At 45.1% G+C, this 19,190-nt stretch overlaps 1 protein-coding gene and 1 long non-coding RNA gene across 6 annotated transcripts in view; one reads left to right on the top strand and one right to left on the bottom strand.

Moving 5' to 3' along the window:
• Positions 1-19,190, top strand: part of LOC125989892 (MAM domain-containing glycosylphosphatidylinositol anchor protein 2) — an 83,355-nt gene that overhangs the window by 42,295 nt on the left and 21,870 nt on the right. For 2 of the 5 annotated variants that reach the window (XR_011085921.1, XM_068649133.1), the window contains 7 exons: positions 1,029-1,225; positions 1,834-1,969; positions 2,059-2,328; positions 5,760-5,851; positions 5,922-6,159; positions 13,548-13,868; positions 17,001-17,273. Coding sequence is in view for 4 of the 5 variants with exons in the window: in XM_068649133.1 (XP_068505234.1) it covers positions 1,029-1,225; positions 1,834-1,969; positions 2,059-2,328; positions 5,760-5,851; positions 5,922-6,159; positions 13,548-13,868; positions 17,001-17,273 (1,527 nt within the window). In the remaining variant the exon portion in view is untranslated. The remainder of the gene's footprint in view (positions 1-1,028; positions 1,226-1,833; positions 1,970-2,058; positions 2,329-5,759; positions 5,852-5,921; positions 6,160-13,547; positions 13,869-17,000; positions 17,274-19,190) is intronic. The other 3 variants (XM_068649134.1, XM_068649135.1, XM_049756366.2) reach the window with 3 other exon arrangements.
• Positions 16,887-19,190, bottom strand: part of LOC125989907 (uncharacterized) — an 8,121-nt gene continuing 5,817 nt past the window's right edge. Inside the window, exon 2 of the long non-coding RNA XR_007488741.2 lies at positions 16,887-19,190. This exon is cut by the window's right edge and continues 4,457 nt beyond it. This is a non-coding gene — a long non-coding RNA (uncharacterized lncRNA).

Below are 19,190 nucleotides of genomic sequence, written 5' to 3'. Positions count from 1 at the left end.
GACACCTTGTCTTGTTCTCCAGAATATCAGGCAGTCCAGGCGTGACTTTCATAGCTAATTGCGTTCAGGCAGCAGCATCCTTCCATGGCGGTTCATGGGGGTGGAATTTTGTATGAAACTCATCAACTTTTTAATCCACCGCAAACATTTCCATATTTCAATATTTATCTCTCCCTCGCTCGCTCTCACTCTCTGCAAGCATCCACTTCATCTTTAGCCCTGCTTACTTTGCTCCGGGCCAACTGATAATCATACACATGAAAATAAGGAATAATATCTTCTGCAACAATTCTTAATCGGTAGGTCGGGACACAAAGTTGAGTTGTTGACCTATTCTGGGGTGGCTAAAAAAAATTACATTCAATTTGAAGGCATGCTCTGCCTACATTATTAGTCAAGTTAATTACAAAAGTGTGTGTTTGTTGCAAATGGCCTACAGGAAACAGACGGGTAAGTGAGCAGGCCAGGATCTCTGTAATGAATGGTTGTATTTACTTTAAAAGCCCCCATGCCATTGCCCCCCCACCCTTAGTAACCCCCCCCCAAGGTTCTTACCTGAGATGCCCTAATGGATCCCGGATGAAGTATTGACCTACTACTAGATTTTGATTAAGGAGCTGCAGACGCAGAACACGTCTTTAATGAAACGCAGAAATCAGCATTCTTTGACGGAGGCATATGTTTGTTTATCCTCTCCCTTGTGTTGCTTCCCCCCTGCGCTTGGAAAAAGAAAAGTGGAGTTGAAAAGGGAAGCGAGATGGGTTTCTTTGAAAAGGTGCAGATTAGCATGCTAAAGGACTTGATTCTACCGCCCAGTGAGGTGATTACCTTTTCAATCCATCAACCGAGAGTGCCTTTCTGAAATGGCTGACCATTCCGTGTCAACATCAAACCGTGGAAATGCCCGTAAATTCACAAGTGGACTCTGAGCCCTCGAGTCAAGATGTTTCGTATTGTTTGCTCAGAAAAGAATCTTGGGTGATTTGGCAATCGGGATGTTTACAAAAATGTCAATTTTTTGTTTCCAGACCTCGATGACCCGGTAGTGACGGTGCATCAGAGCATCGGGGAAGCAAAGGAGCAGTTCTACTATGAGCGGACGGTTTTTCTACGCTGTGTGGCCAACTCCAACCCACCCGTTCGCTACAGCTGGCACCGCGGCCGGGAAGTGCTGACGCAGGGCTCGGACAAAGGCGTGGAGATTTACGAGCCCTTTTTCACGCAGGTAAGACAGACGCGGCACGCTGCAGAAAAGTCTTTGTCGTCAAATATTTGTAAGATGTTTTTTTTTATTTATTTTTTTAAATGTGCCTTTTGCAAAATGTAAATAGGTTACAATAAATTAACCACGCACAATATGATTTATCAAACCCGAGATGAATGGAAGATTCAAGCTGCAACTGCTGTGCAGGAATAAAATGAGAGGCGACAGGGAAAACTGGCCTTTTCTTCTCTTGTAAACATTTTTGAAATGGCACAAATGAAAATTATGGCGACTCGCTCCCAAAGCATCGGAGTCGGTTGGATCAAAGGTTCACATCCTCATTGGAGATTTGCGGGCCAGGAGGGATCATGGCTGACTAGTTTCAGTGGAGAGGAACCCCTGCAGAGCCCATCAGCATTGCTGGAAAATAGCGGCAGGGCCCATTATTGACTCAAGAGTCATCTCGATGTCTGTATGGTGCCGCGTGACGCATACATTTGCCGCCGCCTACTCAGAATATCCTTCCTCGCTTGAGCATACATAAATATTCATCCATGTGATCTTTGTTGTTTGCACACGTGTCCTCGGCACACATTTGCATACCGCTGTGGTGGTTGTCGTCCGAGCTGCAGGGGGAAACGAAGATCTTGAAGCTGAAGAACCTACGGCCACAAGACTACGCCAACTACAGCTGCGTGGCCTCCGTCAGGAACGTGTGCGGCATTGCCGACCGCAGTGTCATCTTCCGCCTCACCAACAAGACAGGTACTGCCTGCCGCGGTGGAAATGACGTCAACAATTTAATCATGAAGCGCCAGCACGTTCAAACCACCTCGCTCCACCTTGCTCAACAGCCTCGCCGTCCATCAAGCTACTGGTGGAGGACCCTATCGTGGTGAACCCCGGTGACACGGTGTCGCTAGTGTGCATCACCACCGGCGGGGAGCCTCCGCCGCTGCTCACATGGCTCAGCGCCAACGATAGCCTGCCGCAGAGGAGCTTGGTGAAGGGCGACACGCTCACACTGCCCGCCATCACCTCGGACGAGGCGGGCGTTTACAGTTGCCTGGCCAGCAACAATGTGGGCAACCCGGCTAAGAAGTCCACCACCATAGTGGTACGAGGTAAGCGGAGAACATCCAATGGTTTTCAAAATTGGGCCTAAACGAATTGGATCTCTACCCATCAACAAGATCTTTAAGATGATTGTGCATCATGCTCCTATATTGGACCGGCAATTTAAAAGACTCCCCGAGGTCCATCAAGCCGAGTTTTAATTATTGAAATCCCCAGAAAAACAACAACACTCTAAGAAAACTCTCTTTGCGTTGCCGCTTTTCTAAATCCGAGTTGAGCAGATTGGCTGACTTTCATGTTCCTGAACTTGTGCTTTTCCCTGCCGAGAACGCCGCTTTCATCTGCGAGATTACTTCGTGGGGTCGCCTCGGTGCTAAACTAAGCCCGCACGCGGAAGGCGTTTTATTTATGCAGCCATAAAGTCTCTGGCATGAAAATCATATCATACACCAATCACGTCTGATAGTACCCCCCACCCCCCCGACAGATAACCCCTCCACTGTATTGTGCTGCTCGCCATATCACTGACGACTTTAGAGGCCGCCGGCTGATTTGTATTAGACACAAGATGTCAGGCGTCACTGCGGGCAATCGCTGCGGTAAATATTCATTCCAGTCTTATCGATGTGCTGCTGCACACCGTTGAACTCGCATATCGTATTCACGTTATCTCCTTCTTAAATTTAGCCACTCAGCTGGTCACTAAATTAGGTATACTCTGCGCAATCTATAGAGAACAAAGAACGTGTTGAGCCACGTATTTTAAAAGAAGAAAAATAACGGGTTAATATTTTTCACATTTCATGCCTTGTAATTTGAAACACACAAATCTGCGTGTATGCGAGGCTTTATTGAAAAACAAGAAACGCAATTTTCTTGTGCATCTTAATAGCTATTTAACCTTTCCGACTACTGGACATATTTTACTTCATTCGGCGTGGTGCATTCGAGGGTGAAACGGTCCGTATTGGCTTCATTATATATTTGGTTTCCATGCAAATACGACACGTGCACAATGACAAATAGCACCACGCGTGTGCACACACACAAATACACACAAACACTCTGTGGTATCTGGGAAATGGAAATTCTCAAGTAAAATCGCCTTGAAAAGAAACACGAGCTCTAAATTACATTCTGACAGGAACAAACCTTCAGTGATAAATCGCTCGACCTCAGTTTAGCGAGTATCAAAAATTTTCTCCGGACTGACTTTTTATTGTTTATATACAAATGGATACGGTTTCTAGATGCGGTTTCATGAGAGTGCCATTCGTTTTCAGAGTGCGGAGTGTTGAAACACCACATCAAAGCCAAACCGTAAGGATAGCAGATTATAGCAGATTAGCGTTACATTCCGATAAGCGCAATTTAATTGGTTGCTCTGTGAAGTTGATGACATGGTGGCAACGTTGGTGAAGGGGGTTAATATGTCTTTTGTGATGTGTCCATGCGCCACATGCACACGGTGTAGTGTGAAAATGTATTTCTTTAGAAGATACCTGCTTTCCTGCTCAAACCGACCAGTTGCCACGGTAACCAAATCATACAATTGAATATAATTCCTGGTCCTAAGGATGTTTTCATAAAAGCAACTCACCAATTGCTGAACTAGTAATGGGGAAAAAAAAGAAATCACGGTATGTCTCAAGTGAAGCATATCGACACACTTTGTGATAGAAATTGCAAAACGTACGCAGTCAGCAAGCGGGAGCTGACGCCAGCAGCCTGCTGGGAAGGCTGAGGCCCTGGAAGGCTGCGTGGCTGGTGGGACAGTATGGCTACCATCTGCTCGTGTGTGTGTGTGTGTGTATGCGTGTGTGTGTGTGTGTGTGTGCGTGTGTGTGTGTGTGTGTGTCGAGGGCTTCTCAAGGACGAGGGGGATCGGGCGTAACACGTTGAGAGGCTTCAGGGCGACCCTCTGTATGCAAAGTATTCAAAAAAATGTGACAGAGCTCCATGATGCCTTTTGACACATTCAAACGCACACACACTTGCGCTCTACTATGTTGTTTGCAAACAAGCTGTAGCCGATGGAATGCAAAAGGTTTGAGCTGCTTGGCACGACATTTGTTTTTGTTTGGGAGAGGGGGGGTGGCAAGATTTTTCTGTCCACACAAGTTCGCCATGCCCACATTTTGTACTGTAGTATTTGCGAGTTTGAATGCGTGTGGCTTTAAAAGGCTTTGGTGTTCGCGTTGACACAAACGGGTCGGCCTGAAACTCGAAAGCCACGATGGCGACTTTCATCCCTCCGTTAGTGGCCTTGGCTTTGCGAAGCGTCAGTGTGTGTGTGAGGAGGGCGATAATAGCGAGATGAAAGGCGGGCGGGCGCACCTGGCCGATGCCTGTCGACCCAGTTTGGGGTTTAACCTTGAGGAAGGAGGTGAGAGGAACTTCCATCTGGCCTATGAAGAGACCGGTCCAGTCTGGCATGCTGATACCTCCCCCGCCCCCTTTAGAAGAGCTACGGGGTTGTGAAGACGGACTGACGGCAAAGAGTGAGAAAATGAGTCGGAGGGAAAAATGATTCATTCTGTTTGCACAAAAGCCGGACGAATTCATTAGAGTCAGTCGAGGGAAAAACACATTGCAACGTCCTCCCTCATTTGCATGTGTACACATCAGCCGTGCTATTGTGTAGCTGTGTGTGTGCGCTGTCACAAGACATTCCCCCGCGGTGCTGTTGTGTTTCAGCCGTGTGACATGTGCTGCCGTTTCCCCCCTCTTCCTGTGTGATCATTTGACACTCCCCATTACTCCCACAAGCAGACATGGGAAAAACACGCAAGCTCACTGTGGGGACTATTGGCGACAGAAGCGGGATCTCAAAATAGACCCACTATGACTCACCAGCACAATTAGTGTTCCTGTAGAACCTGACACAAGGTTGCCCAATGATGTGGCGCCTTGTGCGTTCTTAAGCTCCTTATGTTGCACGGAAGCATGCTTGGCGACAGAGATGAGATCCACTGCACGTCGTCATGAAGTAACTGTCTTTAGTGCCGATTAATTAGGTAGATTATCACATGTGGTGTCCTGTGTGTGTTCTCCTTGTCATGTCCTCAACTCGTAATGAGGCACACATGCTTTTTTGGTGACAGAAGTGGGATGTCAAAATGGACGTCATATTCTGTTCATTGACAATATTGGAATCGTTGGAGCTAAAATGGGCAAAAATAGAATGAGGAAATATGGATGAATTACTCTCTGTCCAAAAATGGAATAGCTTAAACTAGCTTTGTGTTTAATCGTTGCGGTTTAAAGTCTCAGTTTAGTTTTAGATTAGCTTACTTGAGTTTGTCCAATGTGTGTGCATTGAGGAAAAAGACGTTTTGGAAAATTGTACTACAATCGTCGTAGTCGACGTTCATCTCTGCAGCAAATGGGAAAGTTCTGTTTTCCACCAGACTCCTTATTAAAGATTCATGCGACTTTTTTGCCACAAATTGGTTATCACTTTTTTTCTTTCTCCTAGCGTTGAAAAAGGGTCGCTTCTGGATCACTCCCGACCCGTACCACAATGACGACAACATCCAGATTGGTCGTGAAGTCAAGATCTCTTGTCAGGTGAGATAATGAAAGACATAAGTGGTCAAGAGAAAAATGGTTATTGAAAGTCCAAAGTGTGTCATCACAGGTGGAGGCGACGCCCCCGGAGGAGCTCACATTCAGCTGGCTGAAGAACGGCCGTGCCCTCCGCAGCTCGGAGCGCATGGTCATCACGCAGACGGACACGGACATCTCGCCCGGCACCACCAACCTTGACATCATCGACCTCAAGTTCACCGACTTTGGCACCTACACGTGCGTGGCGGCGCTGAAGGGTGGCGGCATTCCCGAGATCAGCATCGACGTCAACATCTCCTCCACTACTGGTGAGCCTCAGACACCGCCGTAAAAAGCCCCGCCACCTCCCCCCCCTCTCACTCCAGAAATACACTTGCAATACTCAGCCCTAGAGTGACTAGCGAGCAATCGACACCCATTGTGCTGCTCCTTCTGCTGTGTGTACCATGGCCACCAGGGGGCAGTATAATACATACAGACCTCTAATCTGATATAATTTGATTTGATTGGAAAAGAGCCAGTCCATAAGTGATGATGCACATTACAGTGTACAAAGAGGAGCAGATGCGCGGAGAACATGCTAATGCGGCTAAGTGGTCGTGTGAATTGGCTTTATTTTGCATTTCTAGGCTATTTCATACAACTTTTATTCATGGAGTGCCCACTAAATGACGTGACAGCGTGATGCGACTCATCCAAGCAATGTAATAACTATTACATAAAGAAATAATCATTTATTGACGTTTCATTCTGTTAACTGATAAATGGTCTGTGGTATAGTTTCAGTCCAAACTATTAAAAATAGCATTTGAAAAATAATTTTAAGTGGGCGTCAATTCCTCACTTTTCACAGCAGGGCTTGGCCATTCTTCTTATCCGGAGGTTTAGTTTCCCTCCCATATTCCATCTCATGGAGAAGTGAGAGTCATAATGTTCTCATTTTTTGTCAAAAAACAATCAATATTTTCAAGTTATTCCATCTGCACGGTGTTCTCGCTCACTGAACCTCCATTGTCCTCGCATCTGATTGGATGCTTTCACCCGCTGGCTCCGACACTACCGCCTTGCCTGACTAACTTTGTACTCGTGTCAATGGCAACGCATTGATCCACTTTGTATCACAACATCCCGACGCCATTTCTTTTCTTCATAACGACTTTATTCCACACAAAGATGGCAGGCTGTGAAAAAACAAATAATCAGCTGTCAACTGTCTTTGTCGTCTTTTGTGTTAGTTTTTAGCATCAGTCAATCACTTCTCAAAGGGAATTGCGTGGAACAAAAGACGATGATTCGCCGCTCACCTCCTGCAGGCTTTGCGTTGCTGTTGTTGGAAATAGCATCATTAGCATTAGCATTTGTAAAGGGGACTGGAGCATTTGCGTAATGTTATACATTTCGAGCTGCTTAGACGAATAAACAGATTGCGGAAGGAATCAAATCTGACGGCTTTGTGCTACCTAAAGAAAGGAGCGGGATCGAGCCTTGAACTTGATTACTTGTCGTCTTCTTTACCAAGTTGTTGCACATTTTGTCAATAACCTCATGCTACAAAACTTTGTAGAGTTAGCGTTCCCATTTGTATGACATGGAAGACATCTGTTTGAGTTTTCCCCCTTCATATTTGCAGCGAATACTGAAAAGAAAACAATTATTCAGTTTGAGTGTCTTTGCTGCAGAAATGGAGAAAAGCGCTAAAAAGTCTTTGTGGTCTTGAAGCTACGTACAAAAATTATAGTGTCATCATATTGTTTGAAAGTCAAGCCTCAAATAATGAAAATTAGGCCTTTGCAGTGCTAATAAGGATCGTTCCGCCTTGACGAAGGTCTGCTTTTTGCATTCATGTGGCATTGCCGTATGCCTTTTTTTTTTACGCTGAACAAACACAATGCCACTTCTCGGGCGCACCTCACTGCCGACATGAAAGCGGCACGTCGACCTTGGCAGTATAATTATTCTTAGATAATCCTTTGATAATCCCTGCGCTCCAAAACAGCGAGATCAATTGTACCTGCCAAGAAGAAGAAGAAGTTTGCTCATTATCTTTTAAGTAGTGCAGTCTGCGGGCTGCAAATAATGACTGAGAGTGTTGTCGTCAAGCAGAATGAAAAGCTTATTTTGTGCGAAGGTTTAGCACCGCGATGCGCGCCATTCCAAAGGCATACCTACAGTATTTGTTTAGTCTTTTTTTTTTTTTTTTTTTTTTGTGGGATGCTTCCTGAACCTTTTGATGGCAGCAAGGTTATTATAGTTAGTGAAAATTAATAACATCACAAACTGCAAACACATGTTTATTAAGAAAATAAAATAAATATGAGAACGCTTTGAAAAAAAACTAATTGGATCTACATTTTTTAATTTATAAAACAACTGCAATTATAGCATAAATGTCCTTCGTTTTTATCTTTGTTGATTAACATACGTAAACTTTCCGGGTTCATTTGAAATGTATTGATTTTATTATTACTGCGCAGTAGAAGGAAGTTCAGTTAATCTTATCACGTGATGTATAATGTGACCTTCTTACACTCATCACGCCATATTTGAAAAATAGGAACTAATTCTAAAACCAATACAGACAAAAAAAACAACACTCCAACATCAAGTACGGAATTCAAAATGTGAAAGTCAAAATGGAATAAATGCCATTTCCCTGCTGACTGCCTGGAAGGTGCCACATTTTGTGTACCCAAAACGCCTTTTCTCCCGCAGTGAGAAAGCCCAAAATGCAATTAGGCTTCTTAATAAAAGCAATTAAAGAAGATTACGCTGCAGGTCTGTCTGGGATTTGTGGGGGGGGGCTGTTTTGCAGCTCTGGTTTACACAGTCCAAAAGCTGGAAATGTTTCTTATCAAGTTTTTTGATGCGCGCAGATTGCTTTCATGACTTTCTTGCGCTAATATTTGCAAGTGTGACACACTCATTAAAAGCGCTCTTCCCCCTCTCCGACCGCCAGCTAATGCTTATTTATAAGCAGGAACGAGGACATGGACCTCCCCGCTGGATGCTGTCAGGATTAGAGGGACAGCTGAAAAGGATTTACAAGTTCCACTGTTAAAAAAAAAAAAAAAAAAAGATCCCGTAAAGTTTTCACTGGAAGCAGCTAATTAATCCTCTCATTAGCTCTCGTGTATGGATTATTGTTCAATTACTCTCCATTTTGTGAAATATTGTTTGTCTCTGAGCAGGACATAGCTCGGGGATAAAACCCTTTTAATGGCGTGTCAAGTTGTTAACGGCGGATTCTTGACATATTAACACGCAATCAGAACTCCGGATTCCAACAGGGCTGGAAAACCATATTTCCATTCATAACAGTCTCGACAGGAAAAATGCTGCAATGGTGATTAGCCAAATCTGTTCATTCAAATTAGCATAGTAGATCTGTAGCCGTCGCAAGTCTGACGGATGATCGCGAAGTACGTAAGAGGATTCTAAAGTCACCTCTGCCGAAAAAGTCGCCCCATTAGCATCCTACGTGCACTTTAAAGCTCTGGCATCATCCACTCTGGTTGTAAATCATGAGAGTAGCTAAAGGTTAGCATTCCAGCTAACCCATATTTGGCGGCAAAAGACGGGGCTCAAATTGTATTTTATGACATTATTAAAGATGGCGTCACAGTACCATATTGGCCCGAATATAAGACGGTGTTTTTTGCATTGAAATAACACTGAAAAAGTGGGGATAGTCTTACATTTGGGGTCTAGACATTATACTCATTCACAATGCTAGATGGCGCCAGATATCGTTAAAACGAATGCTGAACTTAACTCCCCAGGCCAAAGTGAACCCGTCACGAAAAATAAAAATAGCGGTAGCGCATATTAAGACGTGATAGACAGTTTTTGCGTGATTTGAATGAGGCAAAATAACATGCTTTTTCTCTCAAATATATTGTTATAGTCATTTGTTTCAGATGTACGGTAATTATTTTCGGTATAAAAATTAAATTTGGTGTTCAAAAAGTCTTTTTTCAAACTTGAATCTTGAAAAAGAAGGTGTCATCTTATAATCAGGGTCGTCTTACATTCGGGCCTATACGGTAATTAATGACGATTAGCATTCTTGATAAACCATACTTGCTGACATACTTGAGTGAACTCTGAACTGCGGTCACTCCACAATATTAGCTGCTGTAGTCAGTTTTTGATTTAGCAATTCAGATTTGATGCTCATCACACCACCAGTCGCATGATAGCAGGAAATTAATACCAATCAAAAGCGGAAGAGTGCTTTTGCAATCATCCCTGCTCCAATTTTCATTGCCTTCTATTCCTGTTATTGTTTGTGGACAAGATTGGCACCTGGTGATGTCTTTGCTGCTGTCGTCTCATCAGCTAAAAATAACCTTTCCTGCTGTTTCATTGGGTAAAGTATGGCATGCGGGCTAAATTTGGTCCACTCCTTTCTTTAGTCCGGCCCACCAATTAGTGATATCAAAGTGATATCAAAGGTGCTGCAGCTGTTTATTCAAGAAATATATACGTATATATTTTTAATCTATTCAATTCATTAAATGCTTGGTAAATGTGCTGGAAATATAAAATTAATGTGGCTGTTGAAACTTGCATATTGTAGTTGCGATTTTGAGGCCACGCAAACTCCCGTGGTTTCGTCGAAGGTGCCGAGCATCTGTGCCCACCCCCCCACACACACACACACACTGTCCCAGGAAATCTTACCATGTGACGTGATGCCTTATGTCTAACACACGTGTGACAACCAGACAGCGTTGTTCCTCATCCAGAGAGTCGTTTTTGCGCCACAACCACCTGCAGTTGTACGTCGCGAAGGCGGAGGCGGCTGTACGGAGGCTCTTCTGGGAAATCACCCGCCTCTCCTGCTGGGGGAAAGCTGACAGGAAAACATGAATAAGAAACAGGCTTCCTTCCCTCGTTAACCGCTGTCGATAGCCCCTCAGCAATGCGGCTCGCCTTCCAGATAAGACGCGGAAAAACAAAAACAAAGGAAGTCAGACGTCGCATTCAAGCTTGACGGCTGCATTCTTATAATAACTTAAAAATGTCACGTTATTCATTTACAGGAATAAATGTATTAACTAGTTAGCCATCAAAACACGCTGCTGTAGTAGAAGTTAAGTGTAATTCTCTATAGGAATTAGAAGGCGACGACTTGGCTGCTTAGATGGGCTGCTGTAAGATATGAAATAAACAAAAGCTGTGACATCTGTACGTCTGTATCGCTGTCACTTTGCTACCTTGTGAACAGCGAGCTGACAATGTTGCTTGTCTCTCAACAATAAAGGCGGCAGCTAGCTTGCCGCCTCATCGGGCTGATGTTGCACATAAAATAAACAGAAGTCAGCGCCTTTATACATGCGTGTAACTACGACAATAATGGTGCCTTGTGAGCACGATAATGTCGGGCTTCTTCTCAAGAAGCAACGACACTGCCGCCTCTAGTGCATGCTGTAAACATGTGAAATGAACCTGTATGTCTTCTCATCACATGCGGTGTGCCGAGCATAGAGCTGGAGTGCACTGTTGCCATGGAGACAAGGAGTGATGTCACAGACCAAATAAATGGAGCGACAGGATGACGGGATACGTGTCGAGCTCAAAATGGCTCTGATCACTTTGTGCAGACACGTTGTGTGTTGCGTATTGTTTCCAGGCTACATAATGCAGACTCGGATGAAACGTGCTGCCTGAGTTTGCCATAATTTGCCGGCTAATCTGTGCTCAGAGGCCTGGTGTAATGATGGCCACCTGTCTGGTCTCTTGCCACTAATAGCTACAACGGGTGCAGGAGTCTAACTGTTCACCCATTGGCTGCTGGGAAAAGTGGACGACATGTTCTAACGTGTGTCAGATTAAAATGGCTTTGCCAGCAGCAGGGCTTCATCTATAGAGTTAGCCATTCTGTATTTGTCTGGATGGATGGATGGATGGATGGATGGATGGATGGATGGATGGATGGATGGATGGATGGATGGATGGATGGATGGATGGATGGATGGATGGATGGATGGATGGATGGATGGATGGATGGATGGATGGATGGATGGATGGATGGATGGATGGATGGATGGATGGATGGATGGATGGATGGATGGATGGATTTTCCAGCTGCTGACATTACTGAGAGTTTTAGTGCATCACTCCATTGTTTTCCCAACATGCTTGGCTCAGGTCCAATGTTGACGGAGCGAGTGTCAGCACACCGACCAACACCACAAGGCAGCCAGCCAGATTTTTGTCATTCTGTGCTTGGACGCCACAGATCGCTCAGCTTTCCAGAGCAGTCCGCAGGTGGCCGGACGCCACGCGCCAAATGAATGCTAGTACTAATCCGCCTCGCTGCGGGGTATTGGCGTATGACTTTTTTTTTTTTTTTTTTTCACTTGTCGCCGCGGCGCTCGCAGCAAAGTGTCGACACAAAGTGGCTGAAATGAGTTCCCTCCGGCAGCTGGATTTGAATTTTCTGATTTTTATTACCGACAGTGGCTCACTTATAATCATTGCTTGACCCCCTTGTTGCCGTGGCGACCGCTCACATACAGCATATTTGCCTTTTCCCAGCGTCTTCAAAATGTCACTGGTATTCGTCATTCCCTCGCCAGTCACCCTCAGGCGCATCGCTCAAAATGAAGATTAAAATTACCATCAATGCTGCAGCGGCTGTTAGTGTTTTAATTGCAGGATTGGACAGCCGGCAGCACAGTGGAATAGTGATTAGCATGTCTGGCTCACCGTTTGTTTGGAAGCAAATGTGATGTACCTTGATTCTCTAGCCCAAAGTCAGCTCAGATAGGCTGAAGCTTAGCCCTGACCCTAATGAGGACAAAAATGGAGTAATGGATTGGGCATCTCTCCAAGATTACAACCACAGACAAGACTCGAGTTTACCCCACACCCCCCCACCCCCAAACGGATTGCTGTCCATTTCATCACATCGCAGCGTTAAAGGCCAGCTCAACCGCCATCCAGCCACTCGCACTCTTTGGGCAGTGATGGCAGCCATCCGAGAATCATCGGGAACGACGTGTGACACTGTTTCATCAGCGTCGAGGACATTTTCACTCCTTCTCTGGCTGGCTAGCTGGCAGTAAGCTATTTTGGGAGGCGCACTTGTAAAATAGGCTTGGATTCTGCTTGATGGTTTGAAGTAGGGAAAAACACATCCACACATATGAACACACATGTATACACGCATGCACACACACACAGCACTCCAGGAGCCAATGCTATTTGCCAGGTTTCCTAATTAAACAAATTAATTTGGCCACGCATGTATGATGAGGAAACAGACCCAAATTTAACCTGCAGCCTTCCTTTATAGACACACAGACACACACACGCACGCACACACATGAACAGGTTATGAATTATTATTCAACAGCAAGAGATGTTTCAGTTTATTACTTGCAAGAAAGGTCATTATGCAAATGTGCTTTTGGTACTTCGATTTCTGTGGGTTTGTGCATTGAGTGGTAACTGAGCTTTGCTATTTGTGTTGTTGAATGCAAAGCTAACTTTGGGAATTTAAGTGAGCGTGGCTTTAGTTCTTCTAGCACTTTAGTGGTTTGTGGTTCTTATTGGTTTATCAGCTCTTCATCGCATTGTTTTGATTTGCTTCCGTCCTCACTCGCTACCTGTGAGTCACTAACCCCCTTCCCCTCATTCGACCGTCAACCTGTACCACGCCCGCTGACTTTCTAGAGCCCCATATCAGTCCCTCCTCTGTTTTTCTCTTTCTTAGTTCCCCCCAACTTGACAGTCCCCCGGGGCAAGTCCCCCCTGGTGGCCCGCGAGGGCGACACGGTGGAGCTGGAGTGCCTTGTTTCAGGGAAGCCCAAGCCCATCATCCTGTGGTCGCGGGCCGACAAGGAGGCGCCCATGCCGGACGGCAGCATGCAGATGGAAAGCTACGACGGGGCGCTGCGCATCGTCAACGTGACGCGGGAGATGACCGGATCGTACCGATGTCAGACCAGCCAGTACAACGGCTTCAATGTCAAACCCCGTGAGGCCGTGGTGGAGCTCATCGTCCAATGTGAGTGCGATATTCCGCTTTGTATACACTACACTTTGTGAACGTACATGTATAAAACGCACCAAATTTGCGTGATAGGGTATGCAAACTTTTCAAGAGGCGACATCCAACAATTTGGAAACTTTGAATTTATTTCCCAACAGTTTTCATTTGCTATTCATGTATGGAGATTTGGATTAAATATTTTCCGAAGATGAACGTCCAGGGATTTAAAGCAGCGGCTGGGAAAATAAAAATGAGAATGGGAGATGGCGATGGGGAGTAGATGAAAGGTTAGCGTTAGCATTTAAAATAGAATAATAAGTGCACACCATTAACACAGCGCCATTCTTTTTCTACCTAGTCACCTTGCGGTATTAATATTCATCGTCTGTGTGGATGCTATTTTTTTTTTTTTTTAATCACGCCATTGTGGCAGAAAATGTTAAAGGTCAGCATACAGCACAAAGTACAACAAAATAGATTTGGGCTCCTAAGAGTGATGGATAAAGTCATGAATTCCTCATCTAAAGTGTCAAATGAGTTTGCGCTACCCGAGCCCATCATGTAAAATGTTAAGCAGCCGAGTCGTAAGAAAAAATATGCGAAATTTAGCGCAGTGATTTGCAGAGCAGCGGGAAGCTGAGGCGAATTACAGCATGCGTAGCATTTGTCTGACGGCGCCGTAATTAGAGCGAAGGAAACGGCTAAATAAAAACTCGGAGCCTGTGAGCTTTTTGCACAACACTTCCTGGGCTTTTATGATGTTGTTTTCTCTCAGCGTTATTGCCGTCACGCGGCTACAGAGCACTCACAAATGAAAATACGACTAAGGTAATGTCAACGAGTACACAAAAAAAAAGTGTGTCTAAAATGTAACCATATCAATGAGTCTGAAGTAAACAAAAAAGATGCTCATTCACGCGAGCCCCACACGCTTCAAAATGATTACTTTGCATTGAAATAAAGTGCGGTGCTTCTTGATGCAAGCACGCCGCTTTGATCCGCTGACCTTCTTCAAAGCGCCGCACCTAATCAACGGCGTCATTAATCAATCATCCCGCCATCTGCAGCCCAGGCAGCCTTAATGGCCGCCATCAAAGCCAGAGCCGGAGCTGACGCGCAGCTCACTTTGAGCGTGAAACCAAGACGAGGAAATTTGCTTTATCTCATCAATCCAGCCTCGCTTCTGTACTCCCCTCTCCATATACTGAGCCCCACTTCTTCATTTTCTTCTGCGCATGCCAATTCTTTCCCTCGCCTCGGTTTTCCAAGCGCAAGTTAATCAAGACGCCGAGGTACAGTCCCTAAAAGAGCATTCGCGACGCTAGCTAGTCAACAGCTTTGATATATTAAAAAAATATATAATTTTAAAGCTGCTTCCATCTTACGTGGACGACAAGCGGCCTTAAGAAGAAAAAAAAAAGGAGACAGAGAGAGGGAGAGGGAGAAAGATGTTCTCCGTTAGCTAATAGAATTGCGAAAATCCGAGCTGTGACGCCCCTAATGTTCTTAGGCAAACCGGCTTGGCACGGTCCACGGGAAGAAGAGGAGAAAGCCCGAGCTATCGAGTGTTCTCCTGTCCTAAATACCGGCGCGCCACTTCCCAGCCTTGCCCAGATGCACGAGAATTCTCTTTATCCCGGCCTTCCATCTGTTTACCGTCGCAGCGGGAGTGAGCGGCCTCGCCGTCTGTGGCAAAAAAGTCTTCCCAACAATAAACAAACACTACCTGAGCGTTATCTTTGGAGTAAAACCATATTTGGGGTCTTAAAAAAGCGAGTTTGCTTCACAGTGTTGGAGACGATCGACTGACGTGATGTCAGAGCATAACGTAATTAACTGCGCATTTTGCGTTGCCTTTATAATTACCCAGCTACAGTCCGGCCAGGCCCACTCTAATTGATTCCTATGGGAGCAATTAGCCTTTAGCATATTAGCATCGGACTAACACCGCACTCGCCTATTAAGACGATTATCTCCGCTTAGGAAAAGTCCTCATACAACCAAACTAAACGAGTCAGCTTAGACTCATTCCCATTCTGTTCAACACTGTTCACAGCGATGTAATTCAAATTTTGAATCGCAGAAAAACTCGTGGCTGATGGTCGGTCGCTCATGAAAACTCGTTGCCGAACCCGGCCCGCTGTGTCATCGGGTTTGGCCGTATCACTTGGTGTGCAGCAGGCCAGGGAAGCACTGTGCCGACTTGGCTTTTGATGCACTCACCTGAGAGGGAAATGAGAGCCATTCCCTGCTCAAGTTAATGTGGAATCACTTGGGTGGATATCAGACATATACCTCCTTCGAGTAGATGAATACGAACTGGGAGGGGAGGGGTGTAGCATGTGTTACGTGAGTTCCCAATATCAAATATGTTCTCCAATCCCCTGGAGGCGACGTCCAACCATGATTAGCATTCCACTTGACCCGCAGATGGCATCTTTAGCAACAATTAGCATTCTAGTTGAACTGATAGAAGCGGGGGCTCAAAATGATAAGAGCCCTTTTGTGCAGTCTGTCGCGTTTACGTAAGAAGAGCAGCCTCGGACCTTGTCGTCATCGCGCGGCCTTCTGTGGCAAAGCAAAACGCACTTAGCGCAATTTGCTTCGGTGTCACTCAGCTTTGGAGCTATGACTCACCACCAAAACCTCCAGAACAATGACGACGATGATGATTGTGTTGGGTTGTATACCACCGACAAATGTTTGACTCTGCCCCTGACAATAAATTTGCACTATAATGTTTTAATAAAAAATGTATTCAGGGAGACTTGCTTTAAATATGAATTAAAATGTCGTTAATATACACGTCCAGTGATGAAGGCACGGTAATTACATGGTAATACTAATAAAGCTTATTCCTCACAATTTCAATCAGGTAATCAGCCATGCGTGCCATCTTATTTTGAACCTGACATCCCTGCGACGGGAAATATGCAAATTGCAGGCAATTACGAGGCGGCGGAAACTTCCGTTTTTTCCAAGCCCGATCGTAACTTTTGTCATGAGACAGGAAATAATTTAGAAGCCTGTGAATGAAGCTTATGCATGTAATTAATGTAATGACATTTTCAGTTCATAGTATTGAAATGTCTGTTTTTGGTTTGTGGAGATGACTTGTGGTTACACGGCGATCTTTTTGTCCAACAGACCCCCCAACAGTGGAGCCGGTCCACACGGAGCTGCGGCAGGGCCTGGGCCGGCCCGTGGTCATGACGTGCCGGGTGTTGCGGGCGCACCCGTCGCGTGTGTTGCGCTTCGAGTGGCTGCTGTCCAACCGGCTTCTGCACGCCGGCCCCTTTGACACGCAGCGGGACGACACGGAGTACACCATCCGCAACCTGAATCGTGACGGCTGGGGCGAGTACACCTGCAAAGTCATCAACGAGGCCGGTGCCGGGAAGTGCACCTTCCACGTCACAGGTGAGCCGTCCGTTTCCGCCATTTACTAAAGTGAAACAACAAATTCCACAAAAGCAAATCAATTGGGGAGTTTGTGTTAAATCCGTCAACAAAATTTTGCGAGTTTATACATCCATCTCTTCAACACGCTCCCCGTCTGTGCTTGTAATTATCGCAGCGGCTGCAAATTTTTTATAGACAGCCCAAATTGTCTAGTCTCGCACAAAACGCTCATCCGCCGCCACCGTCTGGCCCGAAGATTGACAATTCAATTAAAAGAGGCGCCAAGGAAAGGGAAAGGAAAAGTCCATCCGAATAGGAGATGTCGCTCACGTCGCAACGACCGCTGTCTGTTGCACATCTTTTTTTTTTTTTTTTTTAGTTGCTTGGAGAACTGTAAGTGTCCATCTTCTTGGCTACAGCTGACGCCATCAAATTGATTTAGAGAAGGCTTTCAATCACACAAGTCTTCTATTAGTGTCATGAATGAAACCGTGGACACGTTCAATACTATTCTCCAGGATATGGATATCTCCTTGATTTAAAATTTTTGTCACTACGAGAGACACAAAATAGCGGAAAAATATCGACTTTTACACGCTGTATGAAAGACTTGCGTCTACCTCTAGAGGGGTTAATTTACCGGGTCGGTCTGGTGCTTCCAATGACTTTCTTCCATACCCGTTTAGCGGCGTTTCTAATTGCAAAGCCTCCCCTTCGCGTGTGACAGAAACGTCGGTGAGGCAGGTACATCCGAGGCGTCCTGTCCCCCGCAGCCAATTGTGTTTTCCGCCTTCTGTCGCTCACCCTCCTTCGCTTTCATCCCGCATCCCTCCCTCGCTCTCCCGCCCAGCGTTCCACATTCCCGCCATCTGGACTCACCGCTTGCCAAAGGTAGGGAAGGGCCAATGGGAAGGCACTCTCAGTCGGGGGGAAAAAAAAAATCCAGCTCAGAGTGTCCCCCGATGTCATCCGTGAAATGTGCCGTGACACGTTCCCTTAACTCTTTTTCCCTGGAAGATTTATATCGCAGATGTGGCAGTGTGGGATCAAAATTGTTCTTGTGGCTGACATACGAGCGTGAGATGAGGAGGCTGTTCATGAAATATTTGTCTCGCCTTTTAAAAAAAATAAGGATTATATTTTTGCGTATTGGTTTGGATATTTTTTGTCCAATGTTGCACCATTTTTTCTAATGTTATTTTCTTATTAAATTTTCATTCATAACTTGTTTTTCATTTTCCAATTGTGCTACTTTACTCACATAATTTTGAACTAGTATTTTCTCATCAACATTCCGACTTTATAAATGTCAAACTTCATTTCATACATTCCAGCTTCTTGTGATCGAAATCGTTTCGGCGCATCGCTTCTGCATCCACTGAGCAACATTTACTTCTTTTTTTATTGCCGACTGAACAAATACAAGGAATTAGATGGAAAAAAAAGCCGGAGGATAACGCCCGGGTTTTGTTCTCCGGTGCGTTTTACGAGTCACCTCGTGAAATTAATCCTTCATAATAATGCGCTTGTATGCTCGCGGGTTTTTATTGTTGTCATTAAGGAAAAAAAAAGTGATTCAGGATTCGCCTTTAAAATACAGCCGTATCGTCTCTTAAATCAAACTCACAGGTACTTTGTTTTAATTCCATCTGTTTTGACGGCAAAACCTGATCTCCACATCAAAGGTGGAATATGTCTCTTCACATCGAAGCTTCTAACATACAAGTCATCGTTTTTGTCGTTTCGCTGCAATTCTTCATGTATCTTAGATGCACGATGTCGGTTGGAAGTTACTCGGCATTATCATATACCCCCATTCTGTCATTTTTTTTTTTTTTCTTCTTCAAAAAGCTGTAAAACTCTTAGCGGAACTCCAGAGACGCTTCTCAGTACCCCCCTCCCCCCTTATGAATTCGAGTTGCTTTTAAAGATGCA

The sequence above is a fragment of the Syngnathus scovelli genome, chromosome 20, assembly GCF_024217435.2.
Source record: "Syngnathus scovelli strain Florida chromosome 20, RoL_Ssco_1.2, whole genome shotgun sequence".
Lineage (NCBI taxonomy): Eukaryota > Metazoa > Chordata > Actinopteri > Syngnathiformes > Syngnathidae > Syngnathus > Syngnathus scovelli.
The sequence above is the reverse complement of the archived record's forward strand: the minus strand, read 5'-3'. Positions and strand labels throughout refer to the sequence as shown.